The sequence below is a fragment of the Leptosomus discolor genome, chromosome 2 (assembly GCF_034619465.1).
Source record: "Leptosomus discolor isolate bLepDis1 chromosome 2, bLepDis1.hap2, whole genome shotgun sequence".
Lineage (NCBI taxonomy): Eukaryota > Metazoa > Chordata > Aves > Leptosomiformes > Leptosomidae > Leptosomus > Leptosomus discolor.
This window is the reverse complement of record NC_141392.1, coordinates 22,887,822-22,909,335: the sequence shown is the minus strand read 5'-3', so window position 1 is coordinate 22,909,335 and position 21,514 is coordinate 22,887,822. Positions and strand designations below refer to the sequence as shown.

The window sequence follows — 21,514 nt, the reverse complement described above, 5'->3', positions numbered from 1 at the left end:
TCTTAACACCAATGTAGTATTAAGAAGCAGTCATTCTTTATGGACGGCCAGGTGCGCAGGGGAGTTCTCTCACCAACAGCGCACACCTGACTGTGACAGTTACTGATTATATTGGATACATGATACGTAATAAACAGATTCTCATACATAAACATGTTCATTCCCGTAACTCATTATCATCTCCCCACCTTCATCCGATTATGTGCAGTAGGTTCTTGAATTGAGTCGAAGGGCTGCTCCGCAACCACCCACAGACCCCAGACTCAAAAGGTGCGACCCTCCAATGTCCTTGAGTCAAGGACTTTGGCTCAGACTGTACTTCAGTCACGATTCAGAGACTGTTAACAAAAAGTTGGGTAATGAATCCTATCTAGCAGACGTCCTTAAACAATAACATATTATTTCTGCTCTTAACTGTAAACAGACCATCGGTTAATGAGCACCTCTGGTCTGCGTAGCTTGGGACTGTACAGGGTGTCTTAACAGAACGTATACAAGTGATTTTATACATACAATTGATTTTTATACGTTTGATGTCAGTGTGATGGAGGCAAGTTTTGGATGAATAGGAGGATAGCCTATTCCCTGTGGGTGCCATAGCAATCATGCCAAAAACTTACATGGGGGCGGGGGGGGTTTGGACTTTGGAGTGTCTCCTTCTTCACTATGCTGAAAAACTGTTCCTGAAAGTCTTGGCTTTATCCTAGGGCTACAAAAGCTGTTGAGATCCTGAAGATTTTGGTGCATGATTAAACTATTACCATCCCAGTTCTGTCTGTACACTCGTATTGCTTGTAAAAATGCCTGAAAAAGAGGTCTTCAGGCTCTCTATTTGATAATTTCAACTATCTGACAGTGTTCAAACTCTCTTAGCGCTAGTGTGGAGTAAGTTCAGTGTGTCAGTTTCTAAAATTGCTAAATGGGAGATTAATAATTTCGTGCCTCTTGGAAAAACTGATGTCTGCTTTCAGCTGCTGGCAGTTCCCGATACCAAGAACTGGTTGCTCGCTGGCATGCAATGTCATTCCTGCTTGAGACTGTCTACTGGAAAGCAAAGGAAGTTGTGTTGCCTGAAGGGTTTACATGCATTTTAGTTCTTGATTGCCGTGATAGTTGAGAGCCTTGGTGTTTCTGCCCATAAAATGTTAATCGAGTAGATCATTAGAGGTACACCTTTAGGTATACATACATGCATATATATTTACATATGAGTGTTTATGTGGTAATTATTCTGAGGCAATAAAGTATATTTTGAGAAAAATTACTTAACTACCTGCTCTGTGATCCTTCGAGATTTTGTGGTGGTTTTATTGTTTGGATTTTTTGTTTTGGTGGTTTGTGTTGTTGGGTTTTTTTGTGGGTGGGTTGTGGTTTGGGTTTTTTTGTTTGTTTGTTTGTTTTTTTCCTGTGTTGTTGAAGGAAATAGAAATAAAGTGTTGGGGCAATTGTTCCAAACTCAGTCTGGACTCATAGAGAATGGTGCTGCAGATAAGAAAATTCGTAAAGTTTCATAACTTAGAAAGATTTGCTTTGAAGGGTGTTGAGAGTTATGAACCCTTTTATCTGGACAAGGCAGAAAGCTCTAGACTGTATGTGAGATCATGTGTAATTTTATCAGTCTCATTACACGTAGTTCCTCAAAATATGTGAAAATCTAACTGAACAAAATCTTGCTGATGGTGCTTTAAATGGGAAGTGCAGTCAGGCTACTTTTTGGAGGCAAACATGATTTGCATTTCTGAAATCTGTTAAATTGGCAGAAAAAAGCTCATTACAGAGTGTTTTAAAATGCAATCAGAGGGGAGTTTCTGTTCCCTTTTTCTAAGCTGCATATCATCAGCTGACAGTTTGGTTACTTATGCTTTTCTGAAAGAACTGAGGCTACATAAACTATTTAAAGTTAGTTTTGTTTAAAGAGTAAATGACCAGGTTTTCACATACACCAAGCACACAGATTGTTGTGAAAATTGCTTCATAAAATTCCTGCTGTATTCAGGTCTGCCTTTCTCTCTTTTTGTCTTTTTCTTTTTTACAGGCGATACGGATTATGGTTTCGATTGAGGAAGTTAATAATTTGGTTGCTGGGAGTGTACATAGCCATTCCATTTCTAGTAAAACTTTGCCCTGCTATTCAGGCAAAGCTGGTCTTCCTAAACTTTGGTAAGTGACTCAGTCTGTTCGGATGGGTGAGGGGTGAAAGGGAGGAGTGTCTCTAACTTTCATTTGCCTGCCTTCACTTTCACCCTGCATGTGTACAGCTTACGAGGGATATGAACTTTCACAGGTTGTAAATTCTCCAGACTATGGTTGGGAAAACATTCCCTGTGGCCCTAGTGGTCTTTGTAGTATGTCTTTATATAAATGCAGTGACCAAACTGAAGCCAACTTTCAGCCAAAAGGGTCTGCTTCCGGAGACTGTGCAATGTGTCGAATGCATTTTTCTGAAGAGTTCAACAGAGTTGCATGAATAGACAGCAAGCAAGTGAAATTAAATCCAGTGAATTGTTTTCCAGGCAGTGACTCCTCACCTGAAAGCATTTTAGGAGAATATTCTGGTTGGGACAGAAGAGGCCTGTTCATGCAGTCAGATTGAATGTTTTCCTTGTGTCTGTTTAGCCTTTGCATTTGGTCAAATTGGTGGCACAGTGGGTCTGGTGAGCTTGCTCAGCTCCCAGGCTGCTCAGGGAGGCCTGAGCATCCACAGGATGGAAAATGGTGGAGCATCACTGTATGAGAGGTACTACTTTGTGATCTAAATTTGTCTTTAAACCTCGCTTGTGTTTTGTAATGAAGTTTTGAAAAATACCTTCCTTTGATTGTGGAAGCTAGAAGGGCCAACTACAGATACGTTGCTTTATATAACTTCCATCATTTTGACTGCATGCTCTGTGTATTCTAACACCTTGGATCATGGTCACCGTGAAGTGTGTGCATGTACGGGCCAGCTCTTGTGCCTTCATTGTCAGAACAGACAGCTGGATATCGTGAATAATGCGGGTTTCTCCCATTTTCATCATGTTGCTTTTCAGTGATGATTTTAATTTGCCCTTGCAGAGCTTTGTTAGGTCTCCCTGAAGTTCCTACCTCTATTCATTCCCAAGTGACCAAAATAATTGTCCCGTTATACTTTCTTGCATTAGTACTTGCACTAATACCACTGCAGCATTGTTCTGCTGCTTTATATAATGGCAGTCAGATTTTACTTACGACAGTACTCCCGTGAAAGTACTCCCTACTTGCCTTAATACAAAGTGCATTCCAGCACACTTACTAGAAGTAGTACATTGGCACACTTTAGTAATTCTTCTCCACTGGAGAGTGACATTTCTCCTTCAGAAGAGTGGTGTAGGGTTTACCATGTCGTTTTGGTTTTTAACCTTCTGAATATAAATCACTACTCTTCAGCTGTCTCTTTCTCCTCCTTTTGTGTAGTTTGGGATTTGCTTCCAAAACAGTAGCACAGAGCTTCAGGAGAAAGTGCTTCCATTTGTTTCTCGAGATGGGAGCCAAAGATGAACCGATAGCCATGCTCCCACTGTTAGCAACTAAACCAATGTCTGGATTTGTTCTTGTGGACAGACTTTTATTCCAAGTTATGAGATATGTGGGCATATGGGTAAGGGATTTCAAGCTGCCTCCAATGGAAGTCTTCAGAAAATTCAGTTTTCTAGAAAGATAAATACAGACTAGATAGGATTTAGTGTATCCATAGGATTAACAAATCATGTGATTTTTGTCATGTGATGTGTTGCGAGTGATACCAAATAGCTCTGAAACATGTCATTAGAAAACCCCCTTGATGTGCTAAATCTCCATGTGATGTGTGCCTATATGATGATGACAACGATCTGTTTGTCTGTGCATGTAGAATAGATGGACCATCCCAGTGATAAATGCTATCCGTAAAAATTGCATGTACTTCTATATTTTTCTCTTGCTTTGAGTTAGATCTCCATCACTAGGCCTCCATCACTAACATTAGTATGTTCCTGTTCATATCTTTGTAATACAAAATCCAGCAGGAAAGTCATAACAGATTTGGCAAATGGGAGAATCAAGACACAGAGAAGTTGAATAATTTTCCCAGAACACCGCTGGAAGTGACTTATGTGTCTGTCCAGACTTTGACCCCAGGACTTGGTATCCTCTTGGAGGATACACCACCCTTGTGAGAGTGTTCCCGAGTTCTGTGGTGACAGTGCAGTGACCTGACAGGTTTCTGGTGGCATATATGCTTTGTCTGGGACTCCTCCATATACTTTTGCTTAAGAGCGGATGGGCTTGCACAGGTACAGATTTGCAGTCTAAGGGGCCAGATACAGCAGGTTAACGTCAACTGTTGTCTGGCTTGGTTTCCATGTTCGTAGAATGTTCAGTGATTTTTTTGGGGGGGGCAAGTGAGATTTGACTGTCACAGTCATCGATGCTTCCTTGTGTGTCAGTAGCACAAGAACTTTGCTATGTTAATTGTTAATGCCACTAAATTTGAAGGAAACAGACTTCCTGGTTTTGCTGGAGTGGAGCTCAAGTTTACGGGAAAAGCCTGAATCATAGTGAGAAGAGAGTCCTTAAAACTGCTCGATGCTGTCAGTCGATCTCTGTAGCATCTCCCTTGGTATTGGGTGGGTCAGAGGCTGCCTAGAGAGGCCTTACAGCATTGGTAATGGAAAAGGAAGTATTTAGACTAAGCACATCCCCTCATTTAGTACATTGCACAGTGTCTATAAGATGTAGCTTGTGAACCAAGCAATGAACAACAAAATGCTGAAAATGTTTGATGTTTGACTTCCCTGATGTTGCTCATGTTTGAATCATTGAACAACTGTGTGTTGTACAAGTTAGGGAACATAAAACATTTGGAAGAGAGAATTGAGGTGTAATGATTTTGTTTTCAGGGATCTCTTCCTGAAGAGATGAAGTTTCTGACCTAACATAATCTTTTTTAAATCTGCAGTGTCTGGGATATATGGCAATTATTTGGTAGTCTTTGGAGAGTGAGCTAAAGAACGGCACGTCCTCCTCAAAAGCTCAGGAGGACAGTGTCTAACACAATTTATCTTACTCTTGTAGGACCAGAGCAATGTGGTGTCTGCTACTATAATGCAGCATCTCCTTTAAATTTTTGTTTTGTAGAGGCTGAAACCACATGTCATACTGAAACATGTTACAGCTCTGGGATGCGCCCTTTATCCTAGGGAGTTTGCCCTGTCAGTAACTTCTGTTACAGCTACAATGCAAACAATAAAAGGTTTGCCAAATCAGCTAACCCACCCCACTGAAGCAGCAGGAGCAACTACCTTATGTCTAGGAGATTTACAAAGCAGACTGGGCAGAGATGGTTAAATGTGTGTCGCAGGAAGCTTTGTCTGTCTCCCCGCCTCTTAATTTTAGCCTGCTCCCTGGTTTTCTGATGGTTGCTTGTGTCTTCTTACCTTGCTGTCTTTGATGCTCATATTTTAGTTACAGCTGTAGCCAGCTCATCCTTTCACACAAAAAGAATAAGGTCTTCCCAGCACAGTGGACCAGTTTGTGCAACTCTCCAGGGCCTTGGTTAAGCAGTTTTGTAAAAATAAGGGTAAAATTTAGAAGGTTTCATAGTCTGGGGTTGTTTGTTGTTTTTTTTTTTTCTTTTTTCTTTTTGTATTTCAGTGAGGGTCCCATATTTCATTGACTTGAAAAGACCACAGGATCAAGGTTTAAACCACACCTGTAATTATTACCTGCAGCCAGAGGAAGATGTAACCATTGGAGTCTGGTAAGGAAGCCTGTTCTGTGCGGTATGTGCTGTGCATCTTTATCCTTCTTTTTGTTCTCAGTGTTGCCTATCCAGTAATTCTGCTGTGCATGTGACAACCATTGCCCGCTCTGATTTGCAGACGTTTGTGTTTTCCTCTGCCAAGTGACCGAGTTCATGCTGAAAAGTACGTGAATCTCTGGAGCTCATCTGAACTCGGATCAGTAATGCATGAAACATAATCGGACAACCTGTGCATTCAGAGAAACTTCATGATTTGGAATTGTAAAGGTTACAGGTTGCGTTGCTACAAAGATCATGCCTCCATGTCAGATGAGACCCAAAGAGTTAAATGTTTTGTCATTCAACTGCTGTACATATTTTGTTTTGAAAAGTAAATGTAGGGGGAGATAGAACACGATCAAAGTGTTCAGAGTAGGGGGAAGAATATTCTGTGTGCAAAGCATATGGAAGGTTTGGACAGTGGGTGAGAACAAAACACAGTTTACTCTCTTAACAAAACAAGTGACAGTGTCAGAGTTCGCTTGTCATTCCTTCCTCACAAAGAAGATTTTCTGGTCCCAGACAAGGGCAGTTAATTTTGGCTCCTTGTTAGCCAGTATCAGCTCAGATGACTGGTTGTCTATGTGAAAAGGTCTGCTTTCAGTACTTCTCCTGTTACTACACCAGCTCAAACCAGCTTCTGCATGTGTTTCTTGTGATCACTTTCTTTTATGTCTCAACACCAGGAGTTTCAAAGCCACAGAAAAGTTCTTGCTAGCTTTGAAGGAAAAGTGCCTGCAGTTTGAATATATGTGCAAGAGCAGCAAACACCTAAAGAAAAGGCTAGACACCATGTCAGATGTGATGTTAGATCTGTAAGCTGTAGGATTTGGAGTTTGCAGTTACGTGTGTGTAACTTGAATGTGTCCGCTAATGCAGCAGAGATTGTCTTTTCACTTGAGGGTATATGACATTTTGAATGGGACAGTGATACCCTTCTACATAAAGATGGTTCATTCCCTTTAAATGAATTTTGGTGAAAGACATGTTTAGAAGCTGGAAGTTCAGTCTTTCTAGGGTAGGCTGATAAAGAATTGTTTGTATCTTTACTTGGACAATTAAAATTCTACTTGCTAAGCTGTTGAAGAAGTTTAGATTGCAGTCTTGAGATTTTGATTTTTATTCCCTTCCAGGTGAACTGTGTATCTTTACTAAAGTAAACAGAATTTCCAGCTTGTGGTGGCAATTCAGAGTCGGTGGCATTTGTGTTAATACTTATGAGATATGTTTTCACAAAAGATTGGAGCCTTGCTTTAATGCCAGTGTAAGGTCTTGTACTTGGTATACTTCTGAAACAAAGTCCTCAGCCTGCATTGTTCATAAGCTTTCAAAAGTCTTGAGGCAGAACAGTTGGGAGAAGTTGTGAGTCCTACAGTTACTTGGGCTTTTTGTCTCCTCAAGAACTCAATGTCTGCTGGCTGCATGCATGCATTGTTTCCACCCTGTTGGTTTGTCCTCTGAGCTTTGCATCTGGGAGGAAGGTGTGGTAGGTACATGGAGTTTGTCTTTCTTCCAGGAAGAAAGGCATATGAGTACTTCAGTTACTTCTGATGGCTGTAAGCTAGCCCCCTTCTCAACAATTTGAGATGTTTGTGGGCATGTACTCTCTTTTAGTGTTTGTCTTTTAGACTAATTATCCAATTTAAATGCCTACCTTCTCTTTGGTCTGTCATTCCTCTCTTTCCATTCCACCAGTGTGAATCCTTTCTAGCAGGCTGTCCAGCTCTGTTGTCTACAGAAGAACAGCTGTGAGTTAAAAGTTCCTAGCTTTTCTAGATTGTAGCTTTTCCAGCTAAAATGTTACACCTTCAGAAACCTGGTATCTGAAAACAAAATACATGATTTCCTCATCAGACTCTGGGCCCCTCTTTTTCTTCAGGTCGATGGAGTCAGATATGCTCTTAGTTACTGAACATTCTTTCCAAAACCAGCTGACTGATTATTCTGAGTATTCACTGACCTAGCTGTGAATCTTGTTTATGGTGTGTAAGTATGTTAATTGAAGTCATTAAGTGCTATAAAAGCTGAGGAATTGAGATTCTTTCTCCAGAACAGTGCGAAGTTCAGTAATTGTGCTTTGGGTTTGCCTGTGAAATTTGATGCCTTGCACAGCCGTGAGTTTTGAAGGCAATGGTGATGGAGGTGAAATGTAGAAATAATCCTAGTCACAGCCTTTAAAATTTGTCCATTTATCAGCTAATCATGACAGTTTTATGAAGAGTGTGTGTGAGGTGTGTAATCCTGTGTTAATGAGTTAGTCAGAAAAATTGAAAATTGGAGTGGCAGACATGGAGTAGCAACAGGACAATGTAATTCTTCCTTCTGTGTACAGGCACACAGTCCCTGCAGCCTTATGGAAGAATGCCCGAGGGAAGGACCAGTTGTGGTTTGAAGATGCTTTGGGTTCCAGCCATCCTGTAATCCTTTACTTGCATGGCAATGCGGGAACAAGGTGAGGCACAGAACAGTGATGGCTTTGTTTCATGCTGCGTTTTCCTGGCTTGCCACGGCATCAACACATTGCTAAGGAAGATGGGGACAAACTTTTTAGTAGCAATAGGACAAGGGGTGATGGTTTTAAACTAAAAGAGGGTAGGTTTAGATTGGACATAAGAAAGAAAATTTTTTACAGTGAGGGTGGTGAAACACTGGAACAGGTTTGCCCAGAGAGGTGGTAGATGCCACATCCCTGGAAACATCCAAGGTCAGGTTGGACAGGGCTCTGAGCAACCTGATCTGACTAAAGATGTCCTTGCTCACTGCAGGGGATTGGACTAGATGGCCTTCAAAGGTCCCTTCCAACCCAAACTATTCTGTGATTAAAAGATAAATAAAATCTAAGAGGAGTTTGGTGCTTCTCCTTTGAAAAGAAAGGAAAGCATGTTTTATGAAATGATGCCTCTCCATTTATTGAATGTGGGAATAGATTTCTTGCAGTTATCAGAGGTGTCTGATATTGTAGTTTACCTTGTATCCTCTACCAGAAGCCAGGAAGCTGTGACATGTGCTAGATCAAGTAGGAAGAACTTCTTTTCAGTATAGTGGTCTCTGAATCAAGACATGGGATACTGTTAGTGCTTCTGTATATGTGATTTACATTTATTAAATAAACTTTCTAGTTCCTTCCATGAGCTTGTTTTAGTAGCACATTCTGAGGAAGGAAAATCAGAAGGAAAGAGGAAGGTAATGTACTGGTCTTGTTTCATTATTGAGTAAATACAGAGCAGTTGTCTGGAACAGGAGCATTGCTAAAATTGGTAATTTTATAGTTGACCATGTGTATCAGCTGAAGAAGTAGGTTGGTTCTCTATACTTTTGTTGCTGGATGCTAAAAACCATTAGCACAGTGTGAAACTTCCTGGATGTTTCTCAGAATTGTGTTCGTAGTGCCACATCACTGCATGATGCAGTGCTGTGGTTCATTTATTAGAACGTGGTCTTTCTCCTTATTAATGCATCTTATAAAGAGTATCAGCCCGTTCCTGAGTTTTGAGGGCCAGTGCGTGTTCTTTTGAAGCTGATGTCAGCTCATAGATACTCTGCAAGAGCAGAAATGTTCCAGAAACACAAGTTCCACGATGTAAAGCAAAGAAACTCTGTTTTAACTGTACTGGTAGTGATGGTTCACTAGCCTTTACATCACAGGAACATTGCCCTTTTTAACCTAAATTCTTGCCTTAGCAGTATTATCTTTTGGTACAAGGGCATGGTATGGAAGAGGCATGCTGTGAGCCAGGAAATGTATGAGCAGATGGGATTTTGGAAACTAACCTTGTTGTCTTGTGCTGTTATATTACAAGGTTTAATCAAATTGTTGCATTATGTTTTAAATACTACTTTGCTTGGTTTCTTGCCTTTATTGCGTGTAGCAGGTGATACTAACGGAAGCTATTCTGCAGCTTAATGGTGGTAATTTGGGACCAGTATCTCTGTTATGTGTGTATTGATTAGATTTACTTCTTGGCTCCCCCAGGTGCTACTGAGATAAAGTACTGAGCTACAGATCAATTAGATACTTCATATTTTGCTTTACTCTGTGTACTGGAGAAGCTGGAGGTGTATTGGCTTTGCCACTGCAGCTTTAATATGTATTCCTGGGTGTTTCTACACTACATATTCAGTCTCTCGTCAGAGGGCTGCTTTATTGAGGCAGGCTGCATTAACCATGAAGTAAAAGGCACTGCCTTGGCTTTCTGGTTTGCCTGAGTGGTCTGGAGCTGAGGCAAAAATGTTATGTTTACTTGATCCCCTTAGAAAGAATTCCTCTGTTGCACTTTGAGGAGCGCATGAAAAGGCACCAATGCGTGCACATCAAGGGTGACTTTTCAAGAAAGTATGTTGTTGTCTTCTTTGGACTTGAATGATTCAAAATGACTTACAGGCAACCCCTTGCATTTTGCCCTGAGTTTTTGGCTGCATTAGGTATTTTGTAGTACAGCTGGAGCTGACAGCCTTTGGCTGGCAAGTGCATATGTTCTTAGAAGGATGTCTGGAAAGTGGCATTTTGGTTTAGAGGCTGCACTAACCAAACAAGTCATAGTGTGAATGTTTTAGATTTTCGTATGAGTGCAGGAGTAAATCTACTCTTACATCAATACTAGACTAAAGTTTGAGTGTGGATTAGCCATGTCATGTTGTGGATGTATTTTAAAGCATGTAATGGCACATTCAGTCTCCTTTCTGGTTTATTGTCTAGATTTTGAATTATGAAAAAAACATTAAAGCAGATTCTTCCCCTGGACTTATTTACAGTGTTAAACTCTGGGTTTCCCTGCTCAGTCTTTTGCACATGTCCTTTCTGTCTCTGTGCTTGGAGCCAAGTGAGAAAATCCAAGGGCTAGCTGCTTGGGTTAACATGGTGAGTTCTGCTGGGTGCATCACACTTTGGAGAGCAGGGGTTACTGGCTGGGGCAGCACTGGTGACAGGAGCGCAGGGTCTGCAAAGCAAACAGGGACAGGTTGTTTTGGATGTATTACAAGGCTTTGGAAAAGGCAGATAGGAAGGTGGGTTAAAGAGTTCATCTTTACCTACTGTGAGAAGAGATTTATAGGGAGAACTTGACTTCAAAACTATGTCCTGCATAGCTCAGCAAAGCCTTGCTGTCTCCTTGAAATCTGTTGACAAGGCAGTTACGGTGTTTCTTACGTTTGGCCTGTTTGTGTTAAACTGGAAGCCTGAGGCAATTGAGAAAGTCTGTTTCTGGAAGCTTAAATGTTCACATGTGGTTTTTGTTTGTTTTTCTCCTCGTCATGACTCACTTTCATCAGAGGAGGAGATCACCGTGTGGAGCTTTACAAGGTAAGTGGCTGCGTGTGTTATCCAAGCAGTTACATCATATGTGCACAGAATTGAGAAGACTGCTCATTACAGCCCACTGCCAACAGGCAGATAGCTTAGGGCTCTTAGTCTCCTCTAGATGTGGAGCGTGTATGGCAAAAGGGGTCTGTAAGCCATGAGCACACTTCCCCGTATTAAAAGATATCCAAAAGGTCTTTTACTTGCTGTGGTAAACTGTCAGCTCCAACTGAGCTGACCAGGTTCTTTGCCAGGAATACTTTGACAACATAGTTTCTAGGGAAAATTAAAAGTTTTATTTAATCACAGCCATAATTTGATTGATTATACTAGTATACTAATTTAAGGTACCATTTAAGAGTATTCTTTCATATGTTGCCAGACTCTATATACTCACCATCCTAGAACAGAATAGAATGTTTTCAGTTGGAAGGGACCTACAGTGATCGTCTAGGCCAAGCGCCTGACCGCTTCAGGGTTGATGAAAAGTTAAAGCATGTTAAGGGCATCATCCAAATGCCTCTTAAACACTGACAGGCATGGGGCATTGACCGCCTCTCTAGGAATCCCAATCCTATGAATTCAGATAACAATCTTCCACAAGTATTAGTCCAATGTTTTCTTTAGACCTCCTCTTGCTATTAACATACTTTAAAAAGCCCTTCTTGTTGTCTGACACAACACTGGCCAGTTTCAGCTCCAGTTGGGCTTTGGCCTTCTGTGTCTTCTCCCTGCATATATGAACCAGAGCTCTGTAATGTTCCTGCAAAGCCTGACCTTGCTTCCAGAGATGATACAATTTCTTTTTCCACTTGAGCTCCACAAGTTGCTCCCTGTTCAGCTGAGCTGGTCTTTTGCCCTGCTTGCTTGACTTACAACACAGTGGAATTGCCTGTTCCTGTGCTTCTAAAAGGTGGTTCTTGAAAACTGGCCAGCACTCATGGACTCCTAAGCCCTGAAAAGCAGATTGCCATGTTACTCTGCTAACTAGCTCCCTAAGTAGCTTAAAGTTTGCTCACCTGAAGTCCAGGATGGCAACTGTGCTGCCCTTTTTTCTCATTACATTGAAAATGTTAAACTCAATCATTTAGTGATCACTGTAGCAAAGACAGCTACCTACCATTACATCTCTCACAATCCTTCCCTATTCACAAACAACAAGTCTAGAGGGGCATCTTTCCTAGTTGGCTCACTGAGTATTTGTGACAAGAAGTTACCTCCTACAAATTTCAAGAATTTCCAAAACCTACTTGTCACAGCAGTTGGTATTCCCAGTTGATGTCTGGGAAGTTGAAATCTCTCATAAGTACCAGGGCTGGTGGCCCAGAAATTTCTCCTGATTGCCTATAGAATAACTCATCAGTGCTTACATCCTGGCTGGGGTATTGGTAGTAGACACCCACTACAAAATGACCTTTGTTTTCCATTCCCCTAATTCTCACCCAGAGGCTCTCAACCACATCATCACTTACAGTAAGGGCTGTGCAATCAAACCTTTCCCGTATGTGTAGTGCAACACCTCCACCTCTCCTGCCCTGCCTATCCCTCCTGAACAGCCTGTAGCCCTCCATCCCAGCACCCCAATTGCGGGACTCATTCCACCAAGCCTCACCGATACCAATGATACCATAGTTCTGGGAACTAACCAATGCTTCTGGTTCGTCCTGTCTGTTCCTCATACTGCACGTGTTGGTGTACAAGCATTTCAGATGTACTCCTGAGCCCTCCGTGCTCCCAGGAGCAGTGTAAATGTTCCCACTAGTATTGCCACCCTCAGATGATGTCATGCCAACTCTTGGCTTACCTTCTGCAATCCTGTTGGTATTCCCTTCCCCCATTGATTCTAGTTTAAAGCTCTCTTGATTGGTCCTCCCAGCTTATGCCCAAAGACGTGTTTTCCCCATTGGGGCAGGTGGGTCCAGTCAGGCCCCAGTATACCTTGTGTCTTGAAGGCTCTTCCATGGTTTACAAGCACAAAGTTTTGGTGGAGGCACCAGTCCTGGAACCAGGCATTGATATCCTGGCTCACCTGTTTATTCCAAAGTCTTAGCCCATTGCTGGGAGGGCTGAAGAAATCACTATCTATGTTCCTGATTTTTTTAGCATTCTGAAACCTCTTTTGATTGATCTCGGACTTTTTGTTGCGACGTCATTAGTGAAAGAGCAGGAATGGATAGTAGTCTGAAGTTTGTGCTAAGCTCTTCACTCTTGTGGTGACATCCCTAATCTGGGCCCCAGGGAAGCAGCAAAGCTTCCTGAAAAGAGGGTCTGGTCTGCAAATGGGTGCTTCTATTCCGCACAGGAGGGAGTCACTGACTGTAGGTCGCCATTGTTTCTTCTCGACACTGGTCTTAATGCAGGTTTTGTTGTGAGGATGCCGTACATGATACCATACATCACCATCTGCTGGGAAAATGTATGGAGATTGAGGCCAGCTCACACTCTTCAAACTTTTGAAGGTGACATTTGGTCTTTTGAAATGCCAAAATGTTGTGCTGAGGCACTGTAAACCTCCCTGTTGGTCCATCTGTTGGGCGGGATGACAAAGCTAGTACTTGCCTATTCACAGAACAGTTTGTTGCAATAAAACATTTTCAAGGTTGCCAGTGCAGGGGTTACTTTATTGCTTGTCAGGCAGGCAGGTTCAGCCTGGGTTTCCTCCTTCTCCAAGGCACAATGCATTTGTGTGAGTGGTGCCATCTCAAACGCTGAAGATTTTGTACAAAACCAAATGAATTTCCTAGAGGTAGCGCCATGGTGTGTTATGTGAGAACAGGCAACTTCAGCGGCTTTGGGTCTTTTGCCTAATGACTTTTGTGGTCATTTATTTTATTAAACTCTCTCTTGGCTGAAATTTTCACACACAATTTCTTGGTCTTATATCCCATGTTTCTAAAAGAGCCGTAATTATTTTTGCTGGCTCATTTCAGAGGGGTCTGAGTCTGTGTTTTTCATATGGATTTAGCCGTCATTCTCTTTATAATTTGTATCAGAGTATTTGCATTCATAAAGCTTTATTGCAGTGCAGCTCCTTATGTGAGATCCCCTGCCGCAAAGTCTTTTTAATTCAGATAGCTTAGAAAATGCTGTTTGGCACCTGCAAGGAGGCAGGTGATACATCTTTTCCTTTAAGAAAAAAGGATGAGCTAAGTTGGTTGAGCAGACTGTCATGTATGGTGATTTGTTTGGGTCATTTTTCTGGGAACTAGCCTGTTCTGCAGTGCATTTTGTGCTGGCCAAGACAGGCAGAGTTGTTGTTTTGGATTTTTCCTGAGCAAGAGTAGCAGTGCTTCAGAATGCTTGGAAGACTTTGCGTGCCCCTGTGTGTGTACACATATGGAGAAGACAGTTTACCAAAACCCAAGGTGGCTGTTCCTGGGAATGGTGTTCGTGTTTTTTTTTTTTGTTTTTTTTTTTTTCTGAGAACATAGACAAGTTGCTCAGTTTGTCTTTTTCAGTTAGTTACTCACATGTGAACGCACACATGGGCTTTGCAGAACCACGCCAGAAACTCCAGGTTCATGCTTTTTCCAGCAGAATGAAACAAGCTGCATTGCTGTCCTTTTTGCTGGTGCTGCTAGTAGGCTGGAAGGGAAAGCCCTCTAGAAGAGGCTCAGAAGGGAAATAATAACTGGAAGTGGTCTCTGTCCTTTCTGAGTGACTGACTCATGTAGGCAGCTTTTCTCAGGAGCAGCACTGAAAATTGAGACTGTTGCTGCTGCACAGCCTGTGAGCTGCAGGTGTCTGAAATTTTTCTTGTCCGAGTTGATGTGTATTTGAAGACAGAAACCAGAAGCAGGAGCCATGAGGAAGCCAGCAGGAGAAGCAGCAGTGGAGCAGTAACCAGATAGAAACTCGCTCTGAGGAGCATGCTTTCCTCTAGTCTGGACAAGCTTGAGTTTTGCTCAAGCCTGGTTTCCAGATATCACAGTTACCAATCACTGTTCCTCACGGTATTCAAATTATTTATGCTTGAGTAATGCAAATCAAAACCTTTTAAAACTGATAAGAATCCTGTTGTCTTAGTTACCTTAACTGTCAATGACAGACTGCCACAAGCTCCTTCTGCAATTCATGCTTGTATTTGAGGCTTTGACAGTGAAGCTTTTAGTTGTTATTACGCTGATGTGATGGGGTAGTGGAGGGCTGGTGCAGAGGTTTTTTTGCCCACCGCATGAGGTTATCCAACTTTATAGCAGTGCATGAAACAATACGCTATTGTTATAAGGCCGTAAGTAATTACTATAAATAAAACATTTGGCATTGTTACACTAAGCATCCTGTTAAGGGTCAAAGGAAGTGCCTGTTGTTTGCAAAGCCAATTGAAATCTTACCGACTTCATCTGAGACTTTTTCTGAACTAATTCTAAGTGGAAAAATGACAAAGAAAAATTCTCTTAAAAAAAAAGACTAAAACAGAAGAGGCTGTTAGTGCAGGGCGTGGGATCGGGTTGCTCCCAGGGTTGTTGGCGTCAGGCAGGGATGTTACAGCTCATCATCAGCTGTCTGTGCCCTTCACCAGCAGGAGCTGGATGTTGATGATGGAGGCTCTTCCTTCTCTTGTGTATCCACTGTGATAGGGTGTACTTTGGCCTTGCTTTGCATGTCTGCTTTCCTCTTGGGAAGTGGGTGTTTGGGTGCTGCAGCTGCCCAATGCCAGGGTGGGGAGGAAAGGTGCATGGCCAGCAGGGCCATGCTCTAAAGCAGAGGGTGCTATTAGTGGTGGGGCCTTGCATCGTGAAGGTTGAGGTGGGCACCTTACAACTCTGGCAGCTGCAGTAGTGCTAGTGACAGTTTCTGCTGGTTTTACAGCTCATTCCTGTTCCTCCTCAGCCTCATCTCTTCTTTTCCCTGGAAGAGAAAGGCACCTCTGAAATTAAGAGTGGGGCAGTGCCCATGGTTGGGGCTTGGCAGGTCCTTAGAGGAATGAGCCCCTGCAAGTGGTTCACCTGTAACTTGGCTTTGAACTGAATGGGTGCAGGAGTGGGAGGCTGAATCGGTTTCTTCCTTTGGTAAAAGCATGAGGTGACCTTCATCTTCTTTGTCGCAGCTACTTGTCCCTGCTGTCTGCTAGAGGGCAGATCTGGGCACACTGTCTTGTGCCACACTGGGCTGTGAGGAGGCAGGTCTTGCTGGTCAGGGGTCCTGAATGTGACCTGTCTAGGTTTAGGTGAGCATGGAGATTGCTGCTGCCTGTGCCTGGGGGATGTCTTGAGGGCATCCTCATTGCTTATTGCTGTGAGAGAGCTGGTGCTTTTGACAGCTGACCAGGGAGGGCAAGAGCCAGACAGATTAATGTTGCAGCATCTCCTGCTCTCTGACAGGTGAATTTGCTTTGTGTGGTCCTTTGTGCAGGTCCTGGCTCCTAGTGGCAAGAGAATTTGGCTAGGGGTGCATCATGCCATTCCTGTCTCTCTTCAGGAGACTCTGTGCTCTTTCCAGGCATGGCCACTGCCTCGGATGCTTCCTTGCTGCTTTTGGCTGTGCTGAGTGGCAGGATTTGGAGGTAGGGCTGGGCTTGGGGGTTCAGACTTGGATTTGGGTTAAGGAAAGCTGGAGGCCGCTCTATGGTGGTCTTCAACAGGTATGAGATGCGGGTGCAGGTCAGACTGGTGGTCTGAGGAGGTAAATGCAGGGGGAGAGCCAGGTGCTGAAGGGCTGTTTGCAGGAAGACAAACAGAGGGGGAGAAGATGGATGTTCAGGTGGAAGAAGGCAGAGCTGCTATGGCAACAGTGACCTGGGTTGAACAGAGATGCTCTACTGTTGTAGGGGCTGAGCATCTAAAGTGAGGTGGGCACCAGCACTAATGGCACAGGTGCAAAGTGTACGTGAGTATAAACATAAAAGAAATCTAGGATGGAGATCAAAAAGAAAAAAATATTTGAATTGAGAACATTACTAGTTAATTATTTATCAGTAATTAAGCAGATAGAAGTTAAAGGAATAGTTGAACAATAAAGTCTGTAGTTGGCTTTGCAAATGAAACATTAGTCCTGTATACGTGATTGCAATGGATGTGTAAGCTGGGCATATTTTTAAAGAAGAAATAAAGGATGGTAAAAGTCTGTTTTTAAATGTAACAGCTCCTAATTAAAATAAAAGTGCGTCTGTTTCTTATTGAGAAGAGATGTCACCAAGGCAGCCAACGCATAACAAACATGTAGAAGATAGGTAAACTGTCAACAAGTTAAATCATTTTTAGTGGTCTGGAAAAGGCTAGATTGTACGTGATATCTTAGCAGTAAAATCACATTGTAAAGCTGAAAACCAGACTTTGCAAGTCCAGTCAGGGGGGCCCAATATGTAAGTGAATAGATAAAAAGTGGTATGTAGTGTTTCTGATGGAAACAGCTGTCCTGCAGCACCTAATTTGGTAATTAATATTTTACCTGATATTGTTATGTATGTTGCAGTGGTATTCTGTACTGTGGTGTTGCATATACATAACCACATATCTCTCTGATGTTGGCATACTTATTTGCAAGAGGATGTCGAAGAAACTTGAGTAACTTGTGGGTGCAGATCCCAGAGTAGAACAATTGCGTATTTAATACCTTTGCTGTCAAGGGCCTTTGCCCTGGAATTGCACACAGTATGAACCTTGTCACCTTCAAAGGAACCCCTTTGAAGGAGTTAGAGCCAAAGAAAGAGGAACAGGAATTGCTTGAAGAAACCTGAATAGCAAAAAGCAAAAGACTTCGAAGCTGTTGCAGTTGCATCTGCTAATGTAAGTTCCAAATAACTGTTAGTGGGAAAATGGCATTAGAAGAGGGGTAGTGGAGTAGTGGAGTGAAAAAGGAAAACTGCAGCTTTGTAACCTAGTGCACATAGTTTTGCCACTGCTAGTAACATGGCTGAGGCTTGTAAGGCTTCTGACATTGTTTTGGAGCTCCTTGGAGCACTGTTTTGAGCTTGTTTAGCTGTAAAAGCAATTGTGTAACAACCAAGTGGCCATTGGCTAGCTGGTTGTATTTTTGCTGAGCTTTGTATAATTACATGGCATAGCCACAACTGTAATACAAGTAGTAACAATCCTCATACAGATAGTGTTACGGAGAAAATTGCCTTAATGTTTTTATGTGCAAGTTACAGGTACAGTTACTCTGTGTCGAATGAAACTCTGTTGGCACCCAGCATAGTGAGGCAGTGTAGAGGAGTACAGGCCTGGTATGACAGAGACCTCGGAGATGGGGACACAGCAGGCATTGCAGAGGAGTGCAGGTATGAGCGTGCACGGAACGGGGCATGTACTGACCCCGGAGACCTCCAGGCTGTGCACAACCTGCCAGTGGTCAGCTCAAGAGATGCAGACCTGGGAGCTGGGCAAAAATGTGTTTAGAGGTTACAGAGAGAACGTGTCCAGTGTATGTTGAACACGCCCCATAAAGTAATTCAGGATGTAACATGGAATCACAGACCAGTGAAGAGAAAAACATCCAGTGCGTGCCCAAAATGTATGCAAATTAGCTCTAGATGGATCCTAGAGGGAAGTAGGAGAAACCATCACCATCATAGTCCCCCCAGCAAAGAAGCTGAGTTGCCAGCTTACCTGAACACTCCTCTTTTCCATGTTGTCCTCTTTTTTTTGTGTACTAATGAGATCTGAACTAGTAACAGTAATTGTTCAGGCTGTTAAGATTTCAATTATACTAAAAATAAAGTGTTGGTTTTACATACAAGATGATTTCCTTTTGTCCATTAGAAGCCTTAGGTTATAGTGTAATACTAAGGTTGTTTTTTAATCATGAATCATACATAGACCATGAGAGCAGCAACATTTTAATCTTTTTGTGACTTCTTGTTGATTTTTATCTAGCATGAAGCTGTTAGGTTCATACCAAGCAATGGTAGCTTAGAGTGCTAGCATTGAGTTACCAAGGCACTTCTGATCAAGTTGATCTAACATTGGGTATTTTTACTTGCTTCTAACAGATTTTGTTAGGATCGCCATTGGCTGTAACATAGATCTTTGTGATAAAGCAATTACATATTTTGGATGTGTACCTTTAAGCCACCTGAAACAGGCTCCTCTGTTACACTGACATCTGTGCCAATTTGAGTAATATAGATGAAACAGTTGTACTGTTTCACTGAAAGTGTTTATAGGCTGTTCAGTCGTAGGATATTTGTGGATCTTAAAGGTAAAGCTGTTAAAGGGAGAATCAACATCTAAGATAGCCTTCTACAAGGTCTGGGGAAAAAAAATGGAGTACAACCAGCAGGCTGAGATGATTAGTGTTTGAAAAGCTTTGTGCCTGCTACACTGAAAAGCTGTAAGTTGTTGCTTTACCCTGTCAGGCTGATAATGTTATAAATTAGATCCCTGCACCTTGGCCTGAGGCAAGAGCATGGCTCCTGTGCAAGTCTCTGTAATGGGTTTCTGCATGTTTCTTTGCTCTCCAGGTTCTGAGCTCCCTTGGGTACCACGTGGTCACGTTTGATTATCGAGGTATGTGGTTTTCTTTTATTATGAAACACTTTTAGATGCCTCTTTCTGTAGAAGCAACAAAGAAGTTGCTCTTTTTTTTTTTTTTTTTTTTTGTATGTCGGGGAAGCTGTTGTTTTATAAATGCTTGCTGCCAGCTAGTTAGAGGTGGTTATTGCTTCTTTTTTTCCTCATGGGTATCCAAAGAACTTCCAGAAGTTCTTTCCAGTGCCTTCCTTTGTAGCACTGCTTCCCAATGCCCAGCTTTGTAGACTCTGGCTCCTGTCTGTCCTCTTGCACAGGGCTCGTTGATTTGGGAGCTGAGGAGCAGAGGGTGACCCAGGCACATATGCTGTCACAGCATCCAGTTAAGGCATCCTCCAGGTGCACATCTGCAAACTAGTAAGCTTGCCTGGATGTAGTCTTTTGGGTATGATCTAATTGACTTTCCTGAGGTCACACAGGGAACTGAACTTGCACTTCTTTTAAAAAGCTGATAGATGAGATAAAGCATAGAGTAAATGGTTTGCAAACAATTGGTAATGGCCTCAGCAGAAGCCATGACCACTTTGCAACTCTGCCACCAACAGTCAAGCATCTGCTACTCTTTTTTTTCTTTTTTTTTTTCTTTTTTTTTTTTCCTCTACTTTGTAGTATTTAAGCCATGGCTGCAGTGTAATGCCACTGGAGGTACAGGAAAGAAATTAATCTGTTGTATTTTTATCAAGAAGACATCTGGGAGAGGTTTATTTGTAGGAGCTTGCCCTGTTTTTCAGTCCCGCTGGCAGCTGCTTCTCTGGCTTCTTGTTAGGTATGAGAAGGGATGTGGGATGCTTGCTGCTTAGTATAAGATGTGTATAGACGTGCTGCAGTAGTGATAGAGCCAAAACAATCAGAAGGGTGGAAAATCCCTTGAGGGCAGTGATCGAACAGCATGGACAAACTGATGTTGCAACAGCTTTGTGAAACATGCTTGGGTTTTGACCCTAAGCATCCAATTCTTATGCTGTTAGAGACTCCACTTACAAATTGGTTACATGCATGCAAAAGCAGCTAAGGTTTGGGAGGTGGGCTGTTGCAGGTGAGTAGGTACAAGAACACGGTGTGGCAGTGTTTGAGATCCAGCTCTCGTTTTTGTTGTTGACTAAATCCACATAAACTCCTTGGCAGCCAGCAGTTCCCTTGTTTAAATGACTGTGGATCAATCAGGGCTTTCAGCCCCAAATTGCAGAGGTGCACAGTGAGGTAAACAGAAACCGTCTGTGTCCCAGGTCCCTTTGCAGTCGCAGATGGGCTGCACGGGAAGAGCTGGGTGGCTTTGCTGACTGGTTTGTGCGACTCTCAGGACTATTTGTGTTTCAGGCTGGGGCGATTCAATAGGCAGCCCGTCAGAGAGGGGGATGACCTATGACGCCCTTCATGTCTTTGACTGGATAAAAGCAAGAAGTGGAGACAACCCTGTCTATATATGGGGACACTCCTTGGGCACAGGGTAAGCATCTAATCTTAGTGGGACTTACCACCTTCTAAAAAACATTAAACACTGACCTTGGATGAAAGTGCTGTTTGCTGTAATCCCCAGGCTGGTTTGGCTTTGAGTCTGTGGCATAATTGCTGCAGAGTAGATTCCCCTTTGCACTCTACAGAGTGAGAAGGGCTACAGTGAATGACTATGCAGGAATTGATCTTGAACCTTCATTACCCAGAGGGTTGCGCTGGAAAAAAGGCACTTTAGAATAATAGATTGAGATTGACCAAGGGGAGAGAAAGTGGGACTGCACTGACCTCTTGCTGTGATGAACCTATGTCTATCTGTCCTTCAGAGCAGAACATCAGGCTTCTCTGCTACTCTCAAAGACTATCAGACCAGCCGCACGTGCAAATGACTTGCCCTTACAAAATGTTTTCCTCCTGTCCTGGCGAACATGCTGTGTGTAGTCAGTACTCGTGCAGATGCCTGCATGACTACACTGCTGGCCATCCGTGACATTTACG

At 42.6% G+C, this 21,514-nt stretch overlaps 1 protein-coding gene across 1 annotated transcript in view; it reads left to right on the top strand.

Annotated features, from left to right (window-relative positions):
* The window catches only part of ABHD12 (abhydrolase domain containing 12, lysophospholipase), a 53,690-nt gene that overhangs the window by 26,401 nt on the left and 5,775 nt on the right, over nt 1-21,514 (top strand). Inside the window, exons 2-7 of the mRNA XM_086482240.1 lie at nt 2,036-2,160; nt 5,650-5,755; nt 8,130-8,249; nt 11,066-11,096; nt 19,498-19,543; nt 20,882-21,011. Of these exons, the coding sequence (XP_086338366.1) occupies nt 2,036-2,160; nt 5,650-5,755; nt 8,130-8,249; nt 11,066-11,096; nt 19,498-19,543; nt 20,882-21,011 (558 nt within the window). The remainder of the gene's footprint in view (nt 1-2,035; nt 2,161-5,649; nt 5,756-8,129; nt 8,250-11,065; nt 11,097-19,497; nt 19,544-20,881; nt 21,012-21,514) is intronic.